Source organism: Spermophilus citellus, assembly GCF_964194105.1.
Source record: "Spermophilus citellus genome assembly, chromosome: 1".
Taxonomy (NCBI): Eukaryota; Metazoa; Chordata; class Mammalia; order Rodentia; family Sciuridae; genus Spermophilus; species Spermophilus citellus.
In genome coordinates this window covers 46247453-46270140 of record NC_138182.1, presented here as the reverse complement: position 1 = coordinate 46270140, position 22688 = coordinate 46247453, and the positions used below count along the sequence as shown (strand labels likewise).

General features: G+C 40.7%; 1 protein-coding gene across 6 annotated transcripts in view; it reads left to right on the top strand.

The window, feature by feature from the left end:
* Positions 1-1198: 1198 nt before the first annotated feature.
* Positions 1199-22688, top strand: part of DGKH (diacylglycerol kinase eta) — a 195969-nt gene continuing 174479 nt past the window's right edge. For all 6 annotated transcript variants that reach the window (XR_014020872.1, XR_014020873.1, XM_081284538.1 and 3 more), the window contains exons 1-2: positions 1199-1413; positions 9285-9488. Coding sequence is in view for 4 of the 6 variants with exons in the window: in XM_081284538.1 (XP_081140664.1) it covers positions 1354-1413; positions 9285-9488 (264 nt within the window). In the remaining 2 variants the exon portion in view is untranslated. The remainder of the gene's footprint in view (positions 1414-9284; positions 9489-22688) is intronic.

The window sequence follows — 22688 nt, the reverse complement described above, 5'->3', positions numbered from 1 at the left end:
GCCATTGGGTGACCTTTATCAGTGTAGTCTCAGTGGAATGGCAGGCATAACGGACAGAATCAAGTGTTTTTGACTTTCCGGTTTTGAAAACCTGTGAATGCATTTGATATAAAGGCCATGAGAAGATGTAGATGGAAGGCTTCTGAAAGTTCAGGAGAGGAAACAACCTGTGTAAAGTCAGTCACTCTTGAATTAGAACTAGATGGAAACTACATCCAGTGCCAAGGAGATGATCTGAAATGCTATTTGTAACATTTTTTTCCTTCCCACGAAGGACGGGAGGAGGCGACTTGCTGCTTAATGAGCGCTCGCGGCGTGCCAGCCCCTTCCCCTAATTTCAGTGTGGTGCTAAAACTGGAGCGCAGATGGTCTCAGCCCATCACGACTTTCTTTCCACGAAACCGGTAATCATTAAAAAAGAATAAAAGCAGCACTTCTCCAGCTTAACCTCTCTTGCAGATGGTAACCCATCTGCAGCTTTCTTAACATCACAAAGAAGAAACCATCCCCGGCTCCGTGTGTTCTGGAGCGGTTCGGGAGTGCGAAGATCTCCCTCGCTCTGTTGAAGCCGGTGACTGTCCAATGTGATCTCCTTCAAGCCTCGGCACCCAGAGGCGGGGAGGCGCCTACAGCTCGGGCAGCCAGCTTTTGGACAGAGGCGGGGGGGCGCGAGCTGCAGACTCCCGGTAGACAGCAAAAGAGGGAGAGGGGCGCTGGCAGGCGTCTCTTGTCCTCGCGGCCACCACTGCTATGATCGCCAACGCGGCGGCCGCCGGGCCCGTGCTTTCCCCGCGGCTCCCTGAGCGACCGCCGGCAGCTCCGCGCCGGGCCCCCGGGGAGGCCGCTCCTTTCAGCGCGGTCGCCCGGTGCCCGTGACCACCCGGCGGCCGCTTTCGGTTCCGTGCCTTATAAGGCCCGACAGGGGGTCACGTGCGTCCCGGGCCGCCCGCCGGGAGGAGGGGGCTGCGGGGGGAGGGGCGGGAAGCGGGGAGGAAAAGGGGAGGGAGCCGGGGGCGGAGGAAGGAGCGAGGGGCGGATTCTGCGGCCGTGGGAGGCGGCGGCGGCAGCAGCAGCCGGGAGCGGACCGCTCGGAGCCGCGCAAGGGAGCGGGACCGAAGAGGAGAAGGAGGAGGCGGCGGCGGCGGCGGAGGAAGGGACCGGCGCGGGGGCGGGAGAGAGCGGCGCGGCGGAAGCCAGAGACGGCGGGAGGGCCGGTGGCTGCCCCCGGGCGGGAGCCGGGGCGGCGGCGGCGGCGGCCGAGAGGGACCGCGACGAGGGAATCGCATCCAGCGGCCCCGGCGGCGGTGGGGGCCGGGGTCCGCGCGCCTGGGTGGCCAGCCGCGGGCCAGCGCGATGGAGCCGCAGCACGTGCGCCCCGCGAGTGGCGCCCGCAGCCCGACCTGGGAGGAACCGGTGGGTACCGCGCCCGCGCCCACCCCCTCCCGCTTCTACTCTGTCCCCCCCGCCCGGGCCGGGTTCCGTTCAGGAAATGGCCAGGGATGAGGTCCCCAGCTGCTTCCCAGCCCGGGCAGCGCTTCCTCCGCCGCCCGCGCGCCGCCCGGATCGCCTTTGTCCGGTTGGCTGAGGCTTTCCCCGAGGGGCCATTGGCGACCCACTGGTGACGGTCCTTAGAGGACCGCTTCCGTGCTTCATCGACTTTCCAACTTTTCACTTGATTTTCGAGCGTGGAGTGTAGGCAGAGGGACAGGAGAAAGCAAGGCTGTGCGGTCAGCGTGTGGGGCTGGGACGAGGTGGGTCTTCCCTCCTGAGACTGCTCCCTCGCAATCACCTGGGCGCACAGGTTTTTAAGGACCGCCGCCTGGGGAGGCCGATCGCTGCTAGAAGCCAGAACCACGCCTCCGACTCTTGTCGGCCGCCACAGCCACAGGCTTTTCCAGGGGTCTAGGGGTTTTGCCGGGGATGAAGCCAGAAGCTAACTTCGCTTTCGCCTGGGATTTCGCTGCACACGCAACACGTAGGTTGAGTAATTTTAGGGGCCGAGAGTAGTGTGTGCATGTGTCTTTTGTGTGCGAGGATAAGGAAGAGAAGACCAAGGGTCTTTGGATTTATTTCCCCAGACCCCTTCGACTTCTTTTTTTACAACTCAAAACAGAACCATCTCGCATCCCTCCGGGGATTCTACTTAGGAATCCCGGTGCCACTCAGACCTCAGTAATCCAGTGTGGGTTGCTTTTTCCTTGGCATCGAATTTTGACTCTCTACGCCCTGCCTGGATGTTTGGTACTCCGTCTCGGTTGAAATTCTGAACTGGTCAGAAAAGCTTCTGTTCTCACCCGCGTTGCGGACTATAAGTTCGGATGCTATTCCCAGGGACTCCGCGAGTTTGATCGGGCCGGCCTCAGCCTGTTGAGAGCTTCTAGGTCAGGTGCCAGGGTTGGTTCTCCTTTTTCTTTTCGAATGTGTACACTCCAGCTCCCTTGCTCAGGGTACGTTTCTCTGCCTCCTGTTTCCTGACCTTTCAAAAGTGTCCTTGGACTCTGATCCATCTGCATCTGCAGCTGTTTTTGCTTTTGTGAATTTGAACATGTTGTTAGGTCGCCCATCTGCTCATATTTCTTCTATTGTGGTTATCACTGGGGAGTAAGTTGTACTTGAAATTAAAAATACAATTTAATTTTGACGTTTAAATTAAAGATCATTGAGAATTAAATCCCAGTGACCTGATTTACTCCTATACTTTTGTATTTGAAGTCTTTTCAGAACCTGGGTACTTTAAGCCATGCCTCTCACAATGGGAAACACCTGGTCATATGTAGTGTTTCTTTAGGGTAGTGATGTCAACTACTTTGCGCCCAGCAAATTAAAGAACCCCCTTTCTTTTCCTTTTTTGAGGTGTTGGGGATTGAACCCAGGAGTGCTCTACCACTGAGCAATATCCTTAACCCTTTTTATTTTGTATTCTGAGAGGGGGACTGGCTATATTGCTCAGCCTAGTCTTGAATTTAGGATCCTCCTGCCTCAGCTTCCCAAATTGCAGGGATTTACAGGCATTTGCCACCTTGCCCAACCTCTTTACTTCTCAGAAGTGACAAGAACAAAACCACTCATTTATTTTCTACAGAAAATATTCAGTACCAGTTTCACCACCAGAAATGTGTGCATGCACTGTGACACTATCCAGAATGTAGAAATCGCTTTTAAAAATTAAGTTCATTTTCTTTAAACATGAAAGGCCTTTGTATTTGCTCAGCAAATGTTTTGGTCCAGCACCTATCATGTTCTGGAACTGTTGGATAGCGTTTAACAACCCAGACACAAAGCATTGTCCTCAGAAAGCTTGCATTCTTAATTCAACAGAATGTTTGGTTCCATGTATGTTAATGATTTCCATTCAGAGAGTCCAAAAAACTTGTTCAGGAGAGCTTAGATTGGTGATATAAATGTTATTTCTGATGAGTTTGAAATTTTGTGGTCATACATGTTATGACCACAAAGGTCTATTTTAGGACTAACAAAGGAAATTCTTATTTAAATTCTTAAAAAAACCCAAAAACCTCAAGTTATCCAAATTACTTAAAAGGGGCATATACACGGGAATGGAGTTGTAGCTCAGCTGTAGAGGGTTGCTTAGCACGTGCGAGGCCCTGAGTTTGATCCTCAGCACCACATAAAGATAATAAATAAAATAAAGGTATCTTTATACAACTACAAAAAATATTTAAAATTTACAATAAAAAGGAGGAATTTATTAGAAAAAGTGTTTAAATGTTAAATATTTCAGGCTTGTGGAGCAAAAGAGGAAGAATCAGCTTAATCTAAATGTATTGAAGGAACACAAATCCATCAAAATTGGATTCTTGACCTTTGTCTGGGTCAGTGATCTCTTTAAGAATTGATTAAAGCAATGGACTTTCTTCTCCAGAAATGCACCTAAATAATATACTGTCATGGTCTTTTGCAGTCATTTGCTTAACAATAGAACAAATTTTGAGAAATGCATTTGTCATTGTGCAAACATTGTTTAGTGTACTTATGCAAATTAAGATGGCTATAACATCACTAGTGGATATAATCTTATGGAACCACCCTCTTACACACATTTTAACACAATTTCAAGGGAATCAGATTTTATGAAAACCAACTCATGGACCCTCAAAGAGCTCAATTAAGAACACCTATTTTCACTTGGACTCCATTTTTAAGTTATTTAAAAATCTACTTTTTAAATTCAAATATTGGCAACTTTGCTTTACCATGAAAGTATGCTCATTTACATTTAAAAAGGACTATCCAGTAGCAAATAAATGATATTAATATTACACTTATCCTGTTGCATTATCCCTTATGGCATATAACAAGCAGTATTCCCATTCTTTTTTTTTTTTTTTTTTTTTTTTGGTGGGGGGTGTACCAGGGATTCAACTCAGGGGCACTTGAATACTGAGCTACATACCCAGCCCTATTTTGTATTTTATTTAGAGACAGGGTCTTATTGAGTTGCTTAGTGCCTTGCTTTTGCTGAGGTTGGCTTTGAACTTGCGATTCTCCTGCCTCAGCCTCCTGAATCATGGGGATTACAGGTGTGCGCCATGGCACCTGGCCTTATTCTTTTTTTTGGTTAATATTATTTTTAGTTGTTGATAGGCCTTTATTCTATTTATTTATATGTGGTGCTAAGAATCGAACCCAGTGCCTCACACATGTCAGGCAAGTGCACTACCACTGAGCCATAGTCCTAGCCCTCATTCTTTTTTGATGTGATCTAAAATGTGATAATGAGGCTACTCTTCCGGCAGAAGAGTGAATGAACTATCAGGAATGGATGCTAGCTAAGTGTAAAGGAAACATAATTTCTTTTCTTTTTTCTTGTTTCTTTTTTATTGTGTTGGGGATCAAAACTAGGCCTCAAATTTGCTAGACAAGGGCTGTACCACTGAGCTATATCCCAGCCTAGAGAACAGTACTTCTTGTCAAAAATGCACCCTTGTCTGCAGCTGACAAGCAGTTGCTGGGACTTCATGACATTCTTTGTTCTTTAAATGGGAACATTTAAATTAGCTAGTAGTCCCTCTACTCTGGCTGGGACATTGGGCCTAAAGATGATAATGTTAGCATTTAAGTTTCTGTGTGTTTTCATTAATGCTAGCTTTGGAATATAATCAGGTCTCAGTGGAAATATAGGTATTACCTAAATTTATAATCAATTAAAAAGTATTTTGGTTGTGGGTTTGGATTGTCAGGAAGATGTTTAGCCAAGCAATCCTTACTCAGTAATATCTTGGAGGAGGGGGTAAGTAGAATTCAAGCCAAAATTTACAAAATGTAGGACTATTTACAAAGTAATTCATTCTTTCTTTCTTTTTTCTTTTCTTTTTCTTTTTCTTTTTTTGGTACTGGGGAGTGAATCCAGGGGCACTTAACCACTGAGCTACATCCCCAGCCAGTTTTTGTATTTTATTTAGAGACAGGGTCTCACTGAGTTACTTAGGACCTCCCTAAGTTGCTGAGGCTGACTCCTGATTCTCCTGCCTTAGCCTGTGGAGCCACTGGAATTACAGGCATGTAGAAAGTAGTTCTTAGTGGAAGGGTATTAGAGTACATTTCACCTACTACATTTTGTTTATATTTCCAAATGATATAATACCAGATAGTGTCTGTAAAACAATCCAAATTTATAAAAAATTAGGAAGGAAAGAATTTCAAAGGAATAGGATCAGACTAGAAATGAGAGATAACTAATGTAGTACTGCATTATATTTAGATAATGAAAGATTTTTGCCTTAGTTACAAGGGTGACCACATGTATGTGCAATTGATACCACAATTGATCTCAAATCTTTTTCATTCAGATAACAACTAAGGAAATTTTAATAAGATAAAGTTTGAATGTTAAATTATGAATATGTAAGAAAAGTGTACCATGGAAATGGTTCTAAAGTTTTAGTGAAAACAGTCTTCTGGGCATGTACTTGGTCAACTGGCAAAGTTCCTTGAACATGTGTTCCTTACTGATGAGGAACAGGAGTCCTAGAATATGAATTTTTAAATGTGCACACTTGTCTTCAGGATATAAAATGTAGCATTCAGCCTATTTGTGCTATCATATTTAATATTAAACCACAGAATGTATGGAATTTAAAAGTTGTTAATGGTATTCTGTTTTGTTATGAGTAGTGATTGATAAGAATATAATTCAGATTACATCTGTAGATAGTTATATGTTAATATTCATAAAATTGGTATGAGCATAATATTTGGCTATGATTTATGCATCTTCATCATATATATATATATGATGCAGGAAACCTCAGAGATCTCAAAGTAACAATAATAAAAGTACCTTAAATTAGGGATTCCTTAAAAGTCTCTCAGAAGAGATGGTTGAAAAGAATTTTGATGAGCTTCCTTTCTTGGGAAGTGAGGTGGCATTTATTCATTTGCCTACACCATATTTTCTGAGTTATTTATTTATTTATTTTTTGGTACCAGGGATTGAATCCAGGGGTGCTTAACCACTGAGGGTTAAGCCTTTTTAGAGATAGGGTCTTCCTGCAGTTGCTCAGGGCCTTGCTAAGTTGCTGAGGTTGGCTTTGAAATTGTGATCCTCCTGCCTCAGTCTGGGATTATAGGTGTGGACCACCACACTGGGCTCACCCTGAATTTTCTACAGGGTAGAGAAATTATAGAGCTGACTGTGAGGTTAAATCTTTATAAGTAAGAAATACATTTACTTTGAGGTATTAATTTCCCAGTTCCTGGATGTAAAAGTGCTTTAAAGTATCTTTAAGCAATCAGTGTTGAATCAAAGAATAAAAATGTAATCCAAGCAGGGTGTGGTGGTGCATGCCTGTAATCCCTGTGGTTTGGGAGACTGAGGCAGGAGGATCAAGAGTTCAAAGCCAGCCTCAGCAATTTAGCGAGGCCTTAAGCAACTTGGTGAAACCCTGTCTTTAAATTAAATATAAAAACAAAGGCTGGGATGTCACTCTGTGGTTAAGTGCCCCTGAGTCCAATCCTTGGTCACTCCCCCCCATATGTAATCCATACTATTCCTTTTGGATCACACAGTAGGCATAGGCATTAAAAAAGACTTTCCATTTAACCACCCCTTCCCTGAATTCTGGAAAATGTTGCTATATAAAACTTGAAAGCATAATGTGTGAGTAGAAGTAAATGATAGAGGACAAATTTATTTTTGTTATTTAATATGATAAAGTGAATAGAACATTTGAATAGTAATCACAATTTTGACTTTGGTCCCAGTTTGTGCTTTTATACCTCAGTTTCTTTACATTGAAAGAGGGCTGAATTAAACTTATTCTTTCAAAAGACCCTTTACTGGGTATCTTTTACTACATTGTTAAGTCATAGACTTGTCAGTGACTAAATGTCAGATGGGGATAAAGGCCATTATTTTGCTTATTTTTCTCTTAAAGAATTTCCAGTGATATATGTGTTTCTAGATATAAAATTACGTGTTTATAGGGCCAGAAGAACTCTTCAAGTTCATTTTGCTGGCTCCTTCTTTTCCTAAGCAGTAGCTGAAGCTAGAGAAGTCATCTCTGTAAGCATTATGTGGCAGCAGTCTCCTTGTCTTGGAGGATAGAAACTAGTCAGTGCATTTTACATTTTCATGAATTTAATCTACAGTGTTAGGATTTGCATACTCTTTCTTAAAACTTGTTAGAACTGTCAGCCCTAACACATAAATCAGATTATTGTTGGAAGTTGGATTGCAACTAGGAGGGAAAAACCCAGAATCTTAGTTACAATTAAAAAGTTGCATGTGTTGTTTTTAATATTAAAAAGTTGCATATATAAGTTACATATATACATATATACATATGTGTTGTTATATGGAGGAATGTTAAAGGTCAAGTCAACCAATAAATAAATAAATAAAATTAAAAAGGAATGTGTATAGAAGGGTAAGGACATGTTGCAGAGACTGAGTGCTTTATCCAGGTGAAGAGACTCTATGGTCTGTCAAGGACTTTGTACCCTATTTAAAAATATAGCTAACAATAGTTTGAAGTTCTCTTTGGATGACAAGAAGAATCTGTCATTTTAGTATTTTCTCTTCAAGCTGTTCCAGACCTGTAAGGGACCTTTGAATATTGAGTGTGCATGACCTGCAGCAAGGCTGCTGTTCTCAAGCACCCACACAACTGGCTTGCAAGGGGCGAGTTTTGAGCGGTGACTACAGCCTGTTCGATCCCATTTCCTCCCGCTCCAGTCCTGGTTAGGGAGTGGCTCTCCCAGGACTTCCCAGTGTGTATACGAGTGGTTTTTTCCCCCCCTCTCCTTTTTAACACCCCGCCCCCACCGCCCTGTGTTCGGGTACTGGTGTTCACATAGCTTGAATGCCTTGTTTTCTTTCAGGCAGTCTCCGTTAGCACTTCAATTAAGACATTTACTTTGCACTCTGTCGTCTTGGGCTGCGTGTCCTCTCTGGTTTCTGCGCTCTCTCTACGCTCTTTCCAGTTTCCTGTTAGCAAAGGGGATCCCTCTTTCTGAACGAAAAGTTCTCAGAGCAGAGCTAAACCTCCCGGAAAATACCCTTCACTTCCTCGTGCGCCCGATGGGGGTGGGGGTGGACCAAAACCTAAAAATCACCACGGTGGAGAGAGTTCTAAGGGCCGGCACTTCCAGGCAGAGGAGGGAGAGGTATGGTCCCCAGAGTGGGGCTGGGGGTCGTGAGACAAACACGGGGCAGAGGGGACTTTTTTTTTCTGCTGGAACCATGCAACAATGCCCAAGTGTCTGCAGAGATTCGGGGTCCAGGAAGTGGTGGGATGCTCTCTAGGGAGTCGGGAGGTAGATCCAAGTACTGAGAGGGGCCATTCTTACCCTTGCTGCCCATAACCAAGGGAGGGAGCACCATCCGTCCCTGTCTGACCTGTGGCAGGATTGACTACTACCTAGGTTTTCTGCCGTCCTGCCTTCTAGTCCATCCCGAGGACCCCAGACCCTAGAAGAAATAGGAGGGTGTTTGGCCTATCCCTTTGTCATCCTGTCCTCTCAACCTGCGCTGGTCTTATTCTCAGGTTGGGTACACAGGGGTCCTAGTAGGGAAAGGGTTCTGTGTCTACAGTGCTTCATTACACAGAAATTCTGGCGGGAATGGAGCAGAAAAGCCTGTCCAGTCCCTGACTGCTGGGCATCTGGTCCCCAATGATCCTTTCCCCGTGGGGGTGGCTAGGGTAAGGGTAACCGAAGATGGCGGCATCAGCTGGGCGCAGGGTTCCGGGGCACTGCCAGGGTAGAGCCCACCCTCTGATCTCTGCCACCGCCCCACGCCGGGCGGTGCTCTGTCCCTGCAGGAGTCGGAGAGGATGGCGGGACCCAGTGGCCAGCACCACCCTCCGGGTGCCGCTGGAGGAGCTGCTGCCGGGACTGGCACTGTGGTCACCCCCTCCGCTGCTTCAACGGGGCCCGGAGAGGATTCATCTGACAGCGAAGTAGAGCAAGAGGGACCCCAGAAACTGATCCGAAAAGTGTCCACCTCGGGACAGATCCGGACCAAGGTGAGGCGGGAAGGAGGGCTGCGGGAGCATGGAGATTGGGAGGCGGAGGATTTGGGAGCTGGAGAGGGCGCCTGGGGCGCAGCAAATGCGCGCTGGGTGATCCCAGGAACTAGACGGAAAAGGGGAGGGGGCGGGGCCTGGAGTGTGGGGCGGGGTTTGGGGGAAGGGAGGGGCCAAGGGTGCGGACTGACCACCCCGCAGCCTGGGATTTCAGGCCTGGGAGCTCCAAGGCTTCCATGGTTGGATCCTGAGTCCCTGTCAGGCCTGGCCGAGGAACTGGGAACTAGCCGCTTGGCAGGAGCGTGAGAAAAGCTGAACTTAAAAGAAGTGTTTTATTTTTTCCTCCTTGTGGTGGCGTGTTTCGGTAGCATGTTCGCTGCGTGTGTAGGCCAACCAGTCAGACTAAGGTGCGCCTGCCACTTTCCTTCCAGTGGGCAGAAGGCTGCTCTTCTCTTGGCTCAATCTGGGAGGGTTGGTGGGAGGTGACACCTGGCATCCTGTCCTCCTCCTGCGGCTGTCTGGTAAGCAGAAGCCCTGAGCCTACACCAGTGGTAAATGGATGGTGCTCCTTGTTCGAGCACTCACCGTGCATCCAACAGAAAGCTGGCCAGGTTTTCGTTTTTGCGAGTTCCTGCAAAGTTAGAGTTGAGACCATACATCCACGGTTGTTTTTGATAATTAAAAAGTTGCATATATGTGACATATATACATATATGTTGTTATATGGAGGTTATGTTACTCGTTTATGAAGCTTTGTGCTGTCCCGGCCTATAAGGTTCCAAAGTTGTCTTAATTTGATCATGAACACAAAGCAAATGATTATGGATATTAAAAGATTATTCGTATATTTTAATGTTCATCTTTAAAAATCCACAGTGAGAGTTTGTTGTCAATGGACAACTTTCATGAGGAATTCGAAAAGGGAACCAGTAAAATTATTGGGTTTGGCTGTCCTCTTTAAAAATAAATTTGCCGTCATGGGCAGTGGCATATGCCTGTAATCCCAGAGATTTGGGGGTAAGCAGGAGGATCACATGTTCAAGTTTAGCTTCAGCAACTTTGTGAGGCCCTAAGCAACTTAGTGAACCTCGTTTCAAAATAAAAAATAGAAAGGCCTGGGAATGTAGCTCAGTGGCAAATGCCCTTGGGTTCAATCCCCATTACAAAAAGTGAAAATTAAAAAAAAATTGCAAAAGTCATTCTACAACTATTTTCATGAGAATTGGTTTCCTAAGGTCAGTGAACTTGTGGTAATAGCTAAGATTATACTCTTTAATTTTGTTGTTATCTATGGTTTGGGGTAAAGCAAGTTTATGGAGACTAAAGTGAAAACATAATTATTTTTGGTTTCTGTTTGGCTTTCTAATAAAAATATTGAGCATATTTTGCTATGAATACAGATAATTATTATCATTGAATAAAATGTTTGAATTTCAAAAAATGTATTGAATATGAAAAATTCTGCATTTTACACTTGCTCATATATGTTAGGGTTCACATGAATTCATCAGCTATTCATAAGTGAACACCTTAGATCAGGACCTTAGATTGCTGAGACCAGTGAGCCTCAATCTCACATTCCACATCTCACAATCCGGAATGATTATATATTCTACAAGCTTCATGAATTACAGCCCTTCTTTTCCTGCTTTGTGTGCATATGTGTGTGTGTTACTGGGAATTGAACCTAGAAACACTGTACAAGGAACTGTATCGTTAGCCCTTTGTATTTTTTATTTTGAGGTAGGGTCTTGCTAAACTGTGGAGCCTGGCCTTGTGCAATCTTCCTGCTTTAATCTGACTTGCCTTAGTCTCCCAAGTCATTGAGATTACAGGCCTGTACCTCTGTGCCCAACCCAAGTATCTCTCATCATAAATGTTGATTCTCAGGGAAGAAGGTGAGGGTGGTGAGGGAATGTATAGATTGAGAATTGCTAAATTTAACTGTTGATTCTCAGACTTCAATTCTAATTCAGGTAAGAATTAAGGGAAGAATCTTTAGAAAAAGATAGTCTCTTGATCCTTTCCGCTGGTGTGTAAGATGAAAAAAAACTTGGTGGACATGGGGCCCCAGGACTAGCTCAAAGCCTAGTCACATGTAAGATAACACTAGTAGTTCCTGCTTATACATTTGGAAGATGCACCAAAAGACCACTTGGTCTGGTAGATTGGGTTTACTAGTGGTGGCTTCAATCCTGGGAACACACATGTAAACTATATACATACATATGCACATGCTTATGTATATATGCTTTCTTTATCAAGCATTTATCTGTAGATGAGTCCAGGGCTTAAAGAAGAGTATATTGTACATAGAGGGCAAAAATATTTCTTGAATAACTATATATTACATACTTACATATAATGCTTCTGATATATGAATATTGTTAACACAGGTGTAGTAATTTTAATTTCCTCTAAGATTAGGGTTGTAAAGCTACTTAGGAGCGAGTTTAGGTTTAGGGTGAAAAAAGGCTGCTAACTGAAGAAATTACCTTATTTAAAGTGTTCTTTGTAACATTTTAAATGATTTGGACATTAGTGAAGGACATTAAATTACTGGTGAATTTGAAAAATGTTCAGACTTTTTCTTAACAGAAAAAGTAATACATGCATATGTTAAAATGTTCAGACAGTAGTAGAGATAGATGTTACATATAAATAGAAAGGTATCGAATAAAAAGTAATTTCCCTCTTACTCCAGACCTCTGGTCTCCCTTTCATAGGCAGACATTGGGGACACTTTTCTTTTTCTTTTTCTTTTTTTTTGGTGGTGCTAAGAATTGAACCTGGGACCTTTGGAATGCTAGGCAAGTTCTTTGTCATTCACTATACGCTATACCCCCAGCCCTAGTGGTGACATTTTCTTGGTGTGCTTCCAGAAAATTTCTATGTACATACAAGAGAGAGAGAGAGAGAGTGTGTGTGTGTGTGTGTGTGTGTGTGTGTGTGTACACACACACATATATATATCAAAAAATATATATTATACATTTATAGACTTTTTATACATATATATATTTTAGAAGTACATATTGTATATATGGACATCCTTATCTTAAAAATACCGATAGGAATGTTTTATAAACATGTTTTCTTTGAGATATAATATGGAGATTATTTTTGTAGTGGCTTTTATACATACCTCATATGTATATAACTGTTCTTAATGATGGAAATACATTCCATGATGGAGATATATTCCAATATATTAGATTGAGCTATGTGAAATTGCCTTATTAGCAGGTCAAAATTGGTGAAAAATATAGAATTTCATATGGTTCAACCTAACAAGACACATTATTTAATGAATCAGTTCTGTATGGAAGGAAATAAGGGTTATTCTAGGACAACACATTAATCTCAGCTTTTGGGTGGTGGACATGTTGACTTTTTAAAGTAAAGAATAGGACTGATATGCTTTCAAAATCAGTATGGCCGGGCTGGGGTTGTAGCTCAGTGGTTGAGCGCTTGCCTTGCATATGTGAGGAACTGGGTTCGATCCTCAGCACCACAATGAATGAATGAATGAATGAATGAATAAATAAAAACATATTGTGTCCATCTACAACTAAAAACAATTCTAAAAAAAAAAAAATCAGGGTGGCTTAATAAAATCCTCATGTAGGTCTTACTGCCCTCCTCTCATGCCTACCTACATGGTAGACTTTTGTTTCCCTTTTCATTTTCCATTCCCCCCTTGGTTTCTTTGTAGGTCTTGCTGCCTCTTTACTATTTTTTTTTCCTTTTTCTCTTTTCATTGTTTTTCTTTTCTGTATCGGCTGAGTGGAATTTCACAAGTTAAAAACTAGGTAATTTTAGGGCTGCCTTTATTTCCCCGAGGCAAAAAGTCCTACAAAAATGAAAATGGTTCTGATGTGGAAAGCCCAGTGGGAGCAGAATACTGCTATTTTTTACTTCCTTTTCTTTGCCTTTCCCTAATATTCCTGAATTTGTGGATTTTGTGTTCTCTGCAACCTAGAGAATAACACAGGTATATACTGAGAATGAGATTTTGAAGGAACAGTAACACAAACTCCAACCAGTTGGGTTTTGAACAGGAGTGTGAAGGAGGCTTTACATGCTTTCTGTTGGTTCATGAATACTGTAATCTTTAATTTTTGCAGGAATGGCCAGAGGAATCTTAGACAGCTTGCAGGCTAGATTGTTCAACTGTCATAAACAAATGGGAACTATCTCAATGACTTTTTCGGCCATTGAGTCATCTTGGCTAAGGTCATGAAACTTGTGTGTCAAAAATACCTCCTGATTAGGTTCATTGTGTTCTCATTACTTTTGATATTTATATGTATTTTTATGGTTAATTTTTGTTTCAGGTGGTCACTGGGGATTGAACCCAAGAGCACTTTACTACTGAGCTATATCCCCAGGCCTTTTAAAAACTTTTTGTTTTGAGACAGGGTCTTGCTAAATTGCTGAGGCTGGCCTTGAACTTGTGGTCCTCCTGCCTTATCCTCCTGAGTTGCTGGGATTATAGGCATGGGCCACCATGCCCAGCATTTTATGGTTAATTTTGGATGGCCATAGTTGAGTCTTTAAATTTAGAGAAAACATAACTAAACACTGTAAAGATATTCAGAACTTTGGGACAGTGTTATATGTGGATTAAGAAATCTCTTTACACCTAGTAGGAAAAGAATAATGGTCACATTCTTCAATTAGTATGTTGGCTTTAATTTAACATGAAAGATGTATAAATAAACTTCTGTACTTTGATGATAAAGCAAAATATAAAAATGCTGTTCATAATTTTCTGTGCTTTATGAAATGTAATTTATGCAATTAAGACATCATTTTTTTTTACCATTCACCCTTGGTAGAGTAGACTAGGGAAGACTTGCTCAGTGTTTTCCATAGTGTAGGTGGTAGTGTGTTAGTAGGTCATGATGGTTTAAGTGCAGTGTTTAAAACCCAAACAGAATAAATTGGAAAATATTATTTAAAACTATTAGCTGCAGTTCTGGATGGAAACATTTTAATTAGGCAATGATCCAAATAGGATGAGAAACAGAAACTTGGCCAGAAAGTGTTAAGAAATGAGAATAAGGGCTGAGGGTGTGGTTCAGTGGTAGAGCACTCACCTAGCATGTGTAAGGCACTGGGTTTGATCCTCAGCACCACATACAAATAAATAAACAAATTAAAGGTATTGGGGCCATCTACAACTAAGAAACAACAAACAAAAAAAAGAAAAGAGAATAATGTGATACTGACAGGTTTATTGTTCAGAAACTGAATATAAAATGAATGGCAAGTGGGAATTTTTACATGTTGATCAGTGATGAGCAGCAAGATATCTCAAACAATAATCAATGTTCATCTATGGTAGAAGTTGGCCAACTTTCTATAAGGGATCACATAGTAAATATTTTAAATTTTGTAGGCCATGAAATCTCTGTCAAAATTACTCATTTCTGAGAATGATGGTTACCAGGCAGGGGCCCGAAGGAGGGGTGCAATGATGTTGGTCAAAAGGTATATTATTAGATAGACAGGACAAATGGGTTCTGGACCTTATTCTGGACAATAGGCTGAGTTCTGTTGTAACTAGAGTGCTTACCATCCTTAATAATGTATTAAAAAAATGTATTGAAAATTGCCAAGAGAGATCTCAAATGTTCTCACCATAGAAAAGTATGAGAGGTGATAAATATACTAATTAGTCTGTTTTAAGTATTTCATAATGTATACATATATCAAAATATGATGTCACACACTAGAAATATAGACAACTATTATTTGTCAATTCTACGTTAATTAAAAAAGAAAGAAAGAAAAAAATATTTACCTAACTGCCATTGTAGTGTAAAGCAACTATGGACAATACTTTCGTGTGACTGTGTTCCAATTAAACTTTATTTAAGGATAGTGGCATTCAAATTTTACATAATTTTCTCCTTTTTAAATGAATCTGTTTAAACATAAAAATCACTTGTTGACTATATAAAAGCAGGTGATCAGCAGGTGTGGCCCATGAATACGGTCTGAGGGCTGTAGTTGACTGACCTGTTCTAGAAGGTGGAAAATGGTATAGTTGGCTTTGCAAAGCACTGCAGAGTTAAGGTGCTGCTAAATACAACCGGCACTTAAGGAACCAAATAAAGCTAGATTTCAATCCATTTTAAAAATTCATCTTTGTAGAACATTTTATTTTTAGCTTGGTTTGCGTCTTTGCTTCCATTTTAATGTGAACTAAATATAGACTGGAAACTCTGACTCTCAGTTCAGTAATATATGCTATAACAGCTTTCTTTCCATTTTGATTACAAGTTAAACATGATATCCCATTATTAAAGATAAGAGACATGATAAATAATTTACCAAACCTTTACATATGACTTAAGATGCATTATTTGAGGCTATTTAAATTTAGAAAGCTGTCACGAAGTTTAAGGTTGCGTGTTTACTGCCTGGTGGGAATGGTGAAAGGTTATAGGAAACCACTGTTATAAAGGACCTGGGGTTTCTTTCTGTTTCCAGGGTGCAGGGTTGCACTTATTGGATTTGTTAGGCTTTACTTACTCAGGAAATGTGTTTATAAGCAAAGGTTTTAATTAAAGAGAGTTTGTTTTACATCTAAGAATAGACCTTTGGAAAAGACCGTAACATGTTAGTACATTGCAGTTTCCCTGAGCAAATTTGTTTGGTTTTGTTGGGTATTGAGAATTAGACTCTGTGACTGTTTAGTCACTTTAAATACATTCATATTTTTGATTTGGTGAAGTGGCTTAATGTGGTCAAAGGCTATTATTGATAACAGCTTTAATTTAGAATTCAGTGTGTTTCCATTTTTATATAGTTGCTTCCCCCCCACCACCAATGAAAATGGATAGTAATAACTCCCTCCTTTCTGCTTTTCGTTATGCGGGTATTTGGAGAACTGTTAGGCTCTTGTTTTACATCAAGGAAATATGATTAATTTTATCATGTGTGGAACTGGAATCTCTAACCTTCTCAGGAGCCATTTGAGTACCAGGAATTTTTCAAACCATCAGAACGTAATTTGGTATCATGAATTCTTTAAATGTTAGTTTGATGTGTTTATTTCAGATTTCCTGTTTCTTTTTTTTATTGGTTGTTCACAACATTACAAAGCTCTTGACATATCATATTTCATACATTAGATTGAAGTGGGTTATGAACTCCCAATTTTTACCCCAAATGCAGATTGCAGAATCACGTCGGTTACACATCCACAATTTTACATAATGCCCTATTAGTAACTGTTGTATTCTGATACCTTTCCTATTCTTTTTTTTAAATTAAAAAATATATTTTTTCAAAGAGGCGGGGTCTTGTTGTGTGGACCAGGTTGGCCCCACACTTCTGAGATCAAGCAGTCCTCCTACCTCAGCATCACCAGTAGCTGGGACCATTCGTACACCACCGTGGTCCACAGCATGCAGACACGTGTGCAGTCAGCCTCTCTTGCTTCTCCTGGCCTCTACTTCTCCTTCCTTTTCCTCTCTCCTCTCCCTGAAATTCCTCTCCTCTCCCTTCTGCTTCCTCTTTCTTCTTGCCCTTGTTTCTTAATTTGCTTAATCTGTGAGCATCTCTCTTATCCATGTTTTAGGTTTCAAAAATGCCTTTTGGCTCTTGAATTCTGTGTTTTGAGTGACAAGCCTAAGAGTAAACATTTGAGATGAGAGTTTTGGAATTAAAAGTTTTAGCTGAAATGTACATTAATTTTAACTAAACTGAACAAAAATATTGTTTTTAAAAACATCTTCAAAAGAACTAATATAGAAGAAAATGTTTCTTTGTACCTAACTCTTCAGATGGGTTTTCAGAAAAAACAGTTTCACTTTTATAAGGTAACATAGTATTTTTAAAAGGTCATGATCTACCTTTTAAAAAGGGGAAAGATTTATATGATCTGAAGGGAAACTAGAATATGATGATATAGCTTTAAAAGTAATTTTCCATTTGACTTATTAAGAGAGATTTGAGGAACAAATGTGAGTAAAATTTATTTTTAACTGGTGAAGAAATGAAAATGACAATTTCTTTTTTGGCCCAGTTTTCTATATCTATCTATTTTTTTGGGGGGGGGGTCTTGAGGATTGAACCCAGGAAAGCTTTACCACTGAGCCATACCCCAACCCTTTTTATTTTATTTTTTTATTTTGAGACAGGGTCTCCCTAAGTTGCCCAGATTGGCCTTGAACTTGGCCACCTTCTTCCTTTAGCTTCACCAGTAGCTGGAATTATAAGCATGTGTCACCACACCCAGCTAGCCATCTATTTTATGTAGAAAAGAAAATGGCAGGAATGTATACCTGAGCAGATATACCATTTTGATTTGGATTATTCACCCAAGCTCTTGTATTACTTTAAAATTGTGTAATATCATAGTATTTGATACATACCTAAGTATGTAGGCTATCTCTGCAGTTTGTGAAGCATAGTGGGAAATGGACACCCAGGCATCCAGCTTCAGAGTGAGAACACTTTCTATAGTATACATCTATCTGTGTGGGCTTTCCTTTATTTTACTCCTTTGCCCCTCAATTCATACATTCAAAAAATATTTATAGTGTTTCCAGCACTGCTATGGGTGCCAGAGATAGAACAGTAAGCAAAATAAACAAAACCTCTGTTATCCCGAAGCTCACATTTTAATGCAGGGAAAATTTATGAACTCATAAATATGTAAATTGCGTGGCATATGAGAAGGTGAGAAGTGCTATCCCAGAAAAGTGAGAAGTGCTATCCAAGAAAACAAAGCTTGGATGTCAGTGAGGGTGGAGTGGGAAGGGGTTGCAAAGGAGAAGCTGTCCCTGAGAAGGTGATATTTGAGCCACAATCTCAAGGGAATGAGCTAGGTGGCCCTCTGTGGGAAGAGCAGTCTAAGATGAAACAGCACTTGCAAAGATAAGAGACCAGAGCCACAAGGAGGAGATCAGTAGGGCTGAAAGGACTATGAAGAAAGCAGGTAGAATGCTGGAATGCATCAAAAGTAAGAGAGTTCTTAGAGTCCCATGCATCAGTAGCTAGTTCGGGTTTTATGTCTATGTGCGTGTACCTCAGGAAGCTAAAACTATTGATTTGTAAAAGGAAATTGTAGGGCAGAAAATAAAAGATAAAAAGCATACATTAATACACCTACAATACTAGTCTACGGTAATATTGATTGAACCCTTGGAATATAAACCATCTGTTGTCATTGTCATTTGGAGAAATGCTAAAATCGGGGATTTAGTGAAATCAAATGAGCAGCTACACAGAATATCAAGGTTCTTCAGAACAATTAGAAAGTGCTGGGTTTGCTCCTTAGCTCTGTCATGTATTGTTAGGTGACTTGAACATGCTACTGTGGCAAAGAATGCTGTTCTCATCCATATCTGTGTTTCTCTTATTCTTTGAGACCCACCATTTGACTTTGTTTCTCACTTGCAGATTGGTGGATTATGTGACTGTGTTTCTGGCCAGTACAATACTTGGCCTCTAACGCTCTTTGGGGGATAATCTGCACCGTCTCTTCCTTCATCTGCCAGATAGATACAGATTATCTAGTGGAAGGTTCCTGAATTCCTGAATGACTTAATGGAGCAGAGGCCTGTGTATTACTACTCATTCCACTTTCACTAGCCACAGTATATTGTGACAAAAGGGAGAAATATACCTTTATTGTGTTAAAGCTCTGAGATTTGGACTTTGTTTGTCTATCAGCTAGCATACTCTGACCTGGACTCTTCATTTCTCTGGATTGTGGATTTCTCATTTGCAAAGTGGTGGATGTAGTGATTTATATTATTTAGGGTAGTAATTATGACTAAAGAAATACAGGGCTTTTGTACCCATAATTATAATTGTTTTAAAAAATTGGTATAAAATCTAAATAACTCAATGACTCCTGATATATATGTCTTTGAAGTAATTTGATCAGTAAAATATATTGACTGCTGTCTTTTTGACTATTTAAAGGGCTTTATGCAACTATCATATTTTTTACAGGTCATTATTTAATAATTAAAAAATATTTTCTATGGTGAAAGACCCATGGGATATAAAAACAATCCATACTGCAGGAGCAGTGAAGATAGCCTTGCTCCACTTGATGAGTGGAGCCAACCTTGTTTCCGGAGTAATGTATATCACAAGAATCTTACGGAAAAAATACTTTTTGATTTTTTTTTTCAGTTGAATTGGAATCCAAGGCTTCATGCATGCTAGGCAAACATTCTCCACTGAGCTACATCCCCAAACCTTTTATTTTATTTTGAGACATTAAGTTGCCTAGGATGGCCTCTAACTTGCCATCCTTCTCAGCCCCCAGCCCCCATAGTGACTGAATCACCATACCTGGTGAATGTTTAATAGGAGCAACCACCTGGATGTGGTAGTGGAAGTTAGTGACCTGGTCAGATTTCGGTGGTACCATGGCCAGATCCACTGTATCTTGTATTGATCTTTGAATCTTGTCTCCTTTTCTCACCTCCTGTTTACCCCTTAGCCCACTGCCATCTAGCATTGGCCCACCAACTACTTCATGAAACTTCTTTTGCAAGGGCCTCTTAATTGAATTGCTCAAATCTAATGGTCTCGCCTTAGTTTTCACCCAGTTGTATTTGTTTCCAAATTTTGATGCCGTTGACCATTCTCTTCTCACATCTTCTCCTTTCATAATTTTAAGTTTTCTTCTCTATCCTATTACCCTTTTTACTGCTTCTCAGTCTCTGTGATGCCTTTTCCTATTGCTAAGTGTTTTCATTTCTTTTTTTTAATTTTTTTATTGTTGGTTGTTCAAAACATTACATAGTTCTTGATATATCATATTTCACATTTTGATTCAAGTGGGTTATGAACTCCCATTTTTACCCCGTATGCAGATTGCAGAATCACATCAGTTACACTTCCATTGATTTACATATTGCCATACTAGTGTCTGTTGTATTCTGCTGCCTTTCCTATCCTTTACTATCCCCCCTCCCCTCCCCTCTTCTCTGTCTACCCCCTCTACTGTAATTCATTTCTTTTAGCTCTATTTGCATCTTCCTTAGTTGACCTGTTCAATTAAGTTAGGATTTGACTTCAACTCCATCGTTCTTTCTCTAGCATATACTTCTTTTGACATCTGGTTCTTTTTTTCTTTTACCTAGTAGACATCCCCTGTAGTGGATCCCACCATCGGCTTCTCCTCAAAATCCTCCAACTGAGCAGATTTGGACACAGTCTCCCCACCTCTGACCAAATTTATCTTCACTACTTGTTTTATCCTGTAGAAGAGATTTCCCTGTGGTTAACTTCTTTTCTGGTTAATCATCTTCATTAATTCCTTTGCTTTCAACAAATATGCATTCAGTGCCAGCTATGATTCAGCAGAGTATGGGTGTCAGTGATATAACAGCGTCTGAAACATACTTCCTGACCTCATGGAACTCACCACCTGTCACTGGTCACCTGATTTAATCCGTTCTCTATTTTAATGCATTATCTCATTTAATCTTCATGATAAAACTATGAGGGCGGTAAGTACAATTATTCTTCCCATTTTAGAAATGGGGAAACCAAGGATTAGAAAGTAACTTGCCCAAGGTTACACGGTTGTCAGGTGATCTGTTTGATTCCTGCTTTCATTATTATGATATAGTATCCCCTTCTTCGCTGTATGTGTCTCTTATGAATTCATCTTTTCTTTTCTGCCTTCATTTAACTTTTACAATCCATCCCTTTTTTCTTTTTGCATGGATTTCCTTTCTGGTGTATTTTCTATGCCACTGCCAGAGTTATCTTTATAAAAGAGAAGTATGATGCATAATACATTTGTATAAGCTCTTAGACATTGCCTGTTATTAGTGGGATAAAGTCTAAATTTCTTAGCATGGTTTAATAGGTTTTTTCAATTTGATGCTAAACTACCTTACTATTCATTCAATTAATATTTTTTGGCGACTATTTATTCTAGGTGCTGGGCTGGTAAAATAACATAAAAAGTTCTGTTGTTGTAGAACTGGTATTCTATTGAGGGAGAAGTTAATAACCATAGGAGCAGACAAATTTATATAATACGTAGGGTAGGTGTTCATAAGCATAATGAAAGAAAATAAAACAAGGTAAAGAGAGAACAATGGAGTGGTGTGTGTGTCTGTGTGCACGGAGGGTATTTTGGTTGAATTCATCTAGGATGGATTTTCTTAATAAGGTGATACTTGAACAGAGGTCCTAATGAAGTATCATGAACTGTACAGATCCTGGGCTCACAGCACCCCAGGCAGAGTCGATGCCCTGACATTCCAGTTGTGTTTTCTGCCACTGTTAACCCTCTGGCCAGTCATGCCAAGATCTCCTCTGCTCCCAATGTAAGGCAGACATTTTCCCAGCTGTTTGCATATATTATTTGGTCCACTTGAAATGTCCCTCTTTTCTGATTTCTCTTTACATACTGTTACTTTCTCACATTCTGTACTGTGTAGCAAGCTTTGGTAAAATATGAATAGAGAGGACTAAGAGAGTAAGAAGAAGGTTAGTAGGTTAATACATAGAGCAGGAGTCATGTTCGGTTTAAAGATGAATTACAAATTTGGTCTCAAGCTTCCTGGCAGCTGAAGCAATAATAACACTTTCAGAAATTTCCTGTCAGTGGCAAAAATGCCCTCCAGATTTTAATGGGAAAGAGAGCTTTCCAGCTCTTCTTGGCAGGACCAGAAATGTGTTCTATTGGACTTTCACTGATGGTGCTGAGGGACGAAGTAGCTGTTCCCATCACCTACATCAAAACACAAACTCAGAAGGCAACCTTCTGAGTTATACCATCCTCTCTCATAAGGTCCAGATGTCATCCAAACTTCAGTTTTGTGACAGCAATTCTTTGGGGGCATTTAAGTAAGGCATTTTTAGTTATGGCTAACTCCAGGCATAAAGTCCAAATTATTTTTGAAGATTGAATAAACGTCATGAACTTGAAACAGTCCTTCCATTAAAGTGGATGTTGGCTGGAATACTTTTAAAGTGTTGTAGATCTCAGGTTATCTGCGTTTTTTGTTTATTTTTTTCAAGTACAACTGTAAAGAGAGGTTGAGTGTTATGTTCTCAGCTAGTATGAAAATGAAAATCTGGTGTTTCTTGATGATGCTCAAACAAAAAATGATGAAATCATTCTACAGCCACATTTTAGAAAATATGTTTGTAGAGTTTCACGAGCACATTGCAGATTATTAAGAGGGCTATACATTTTAG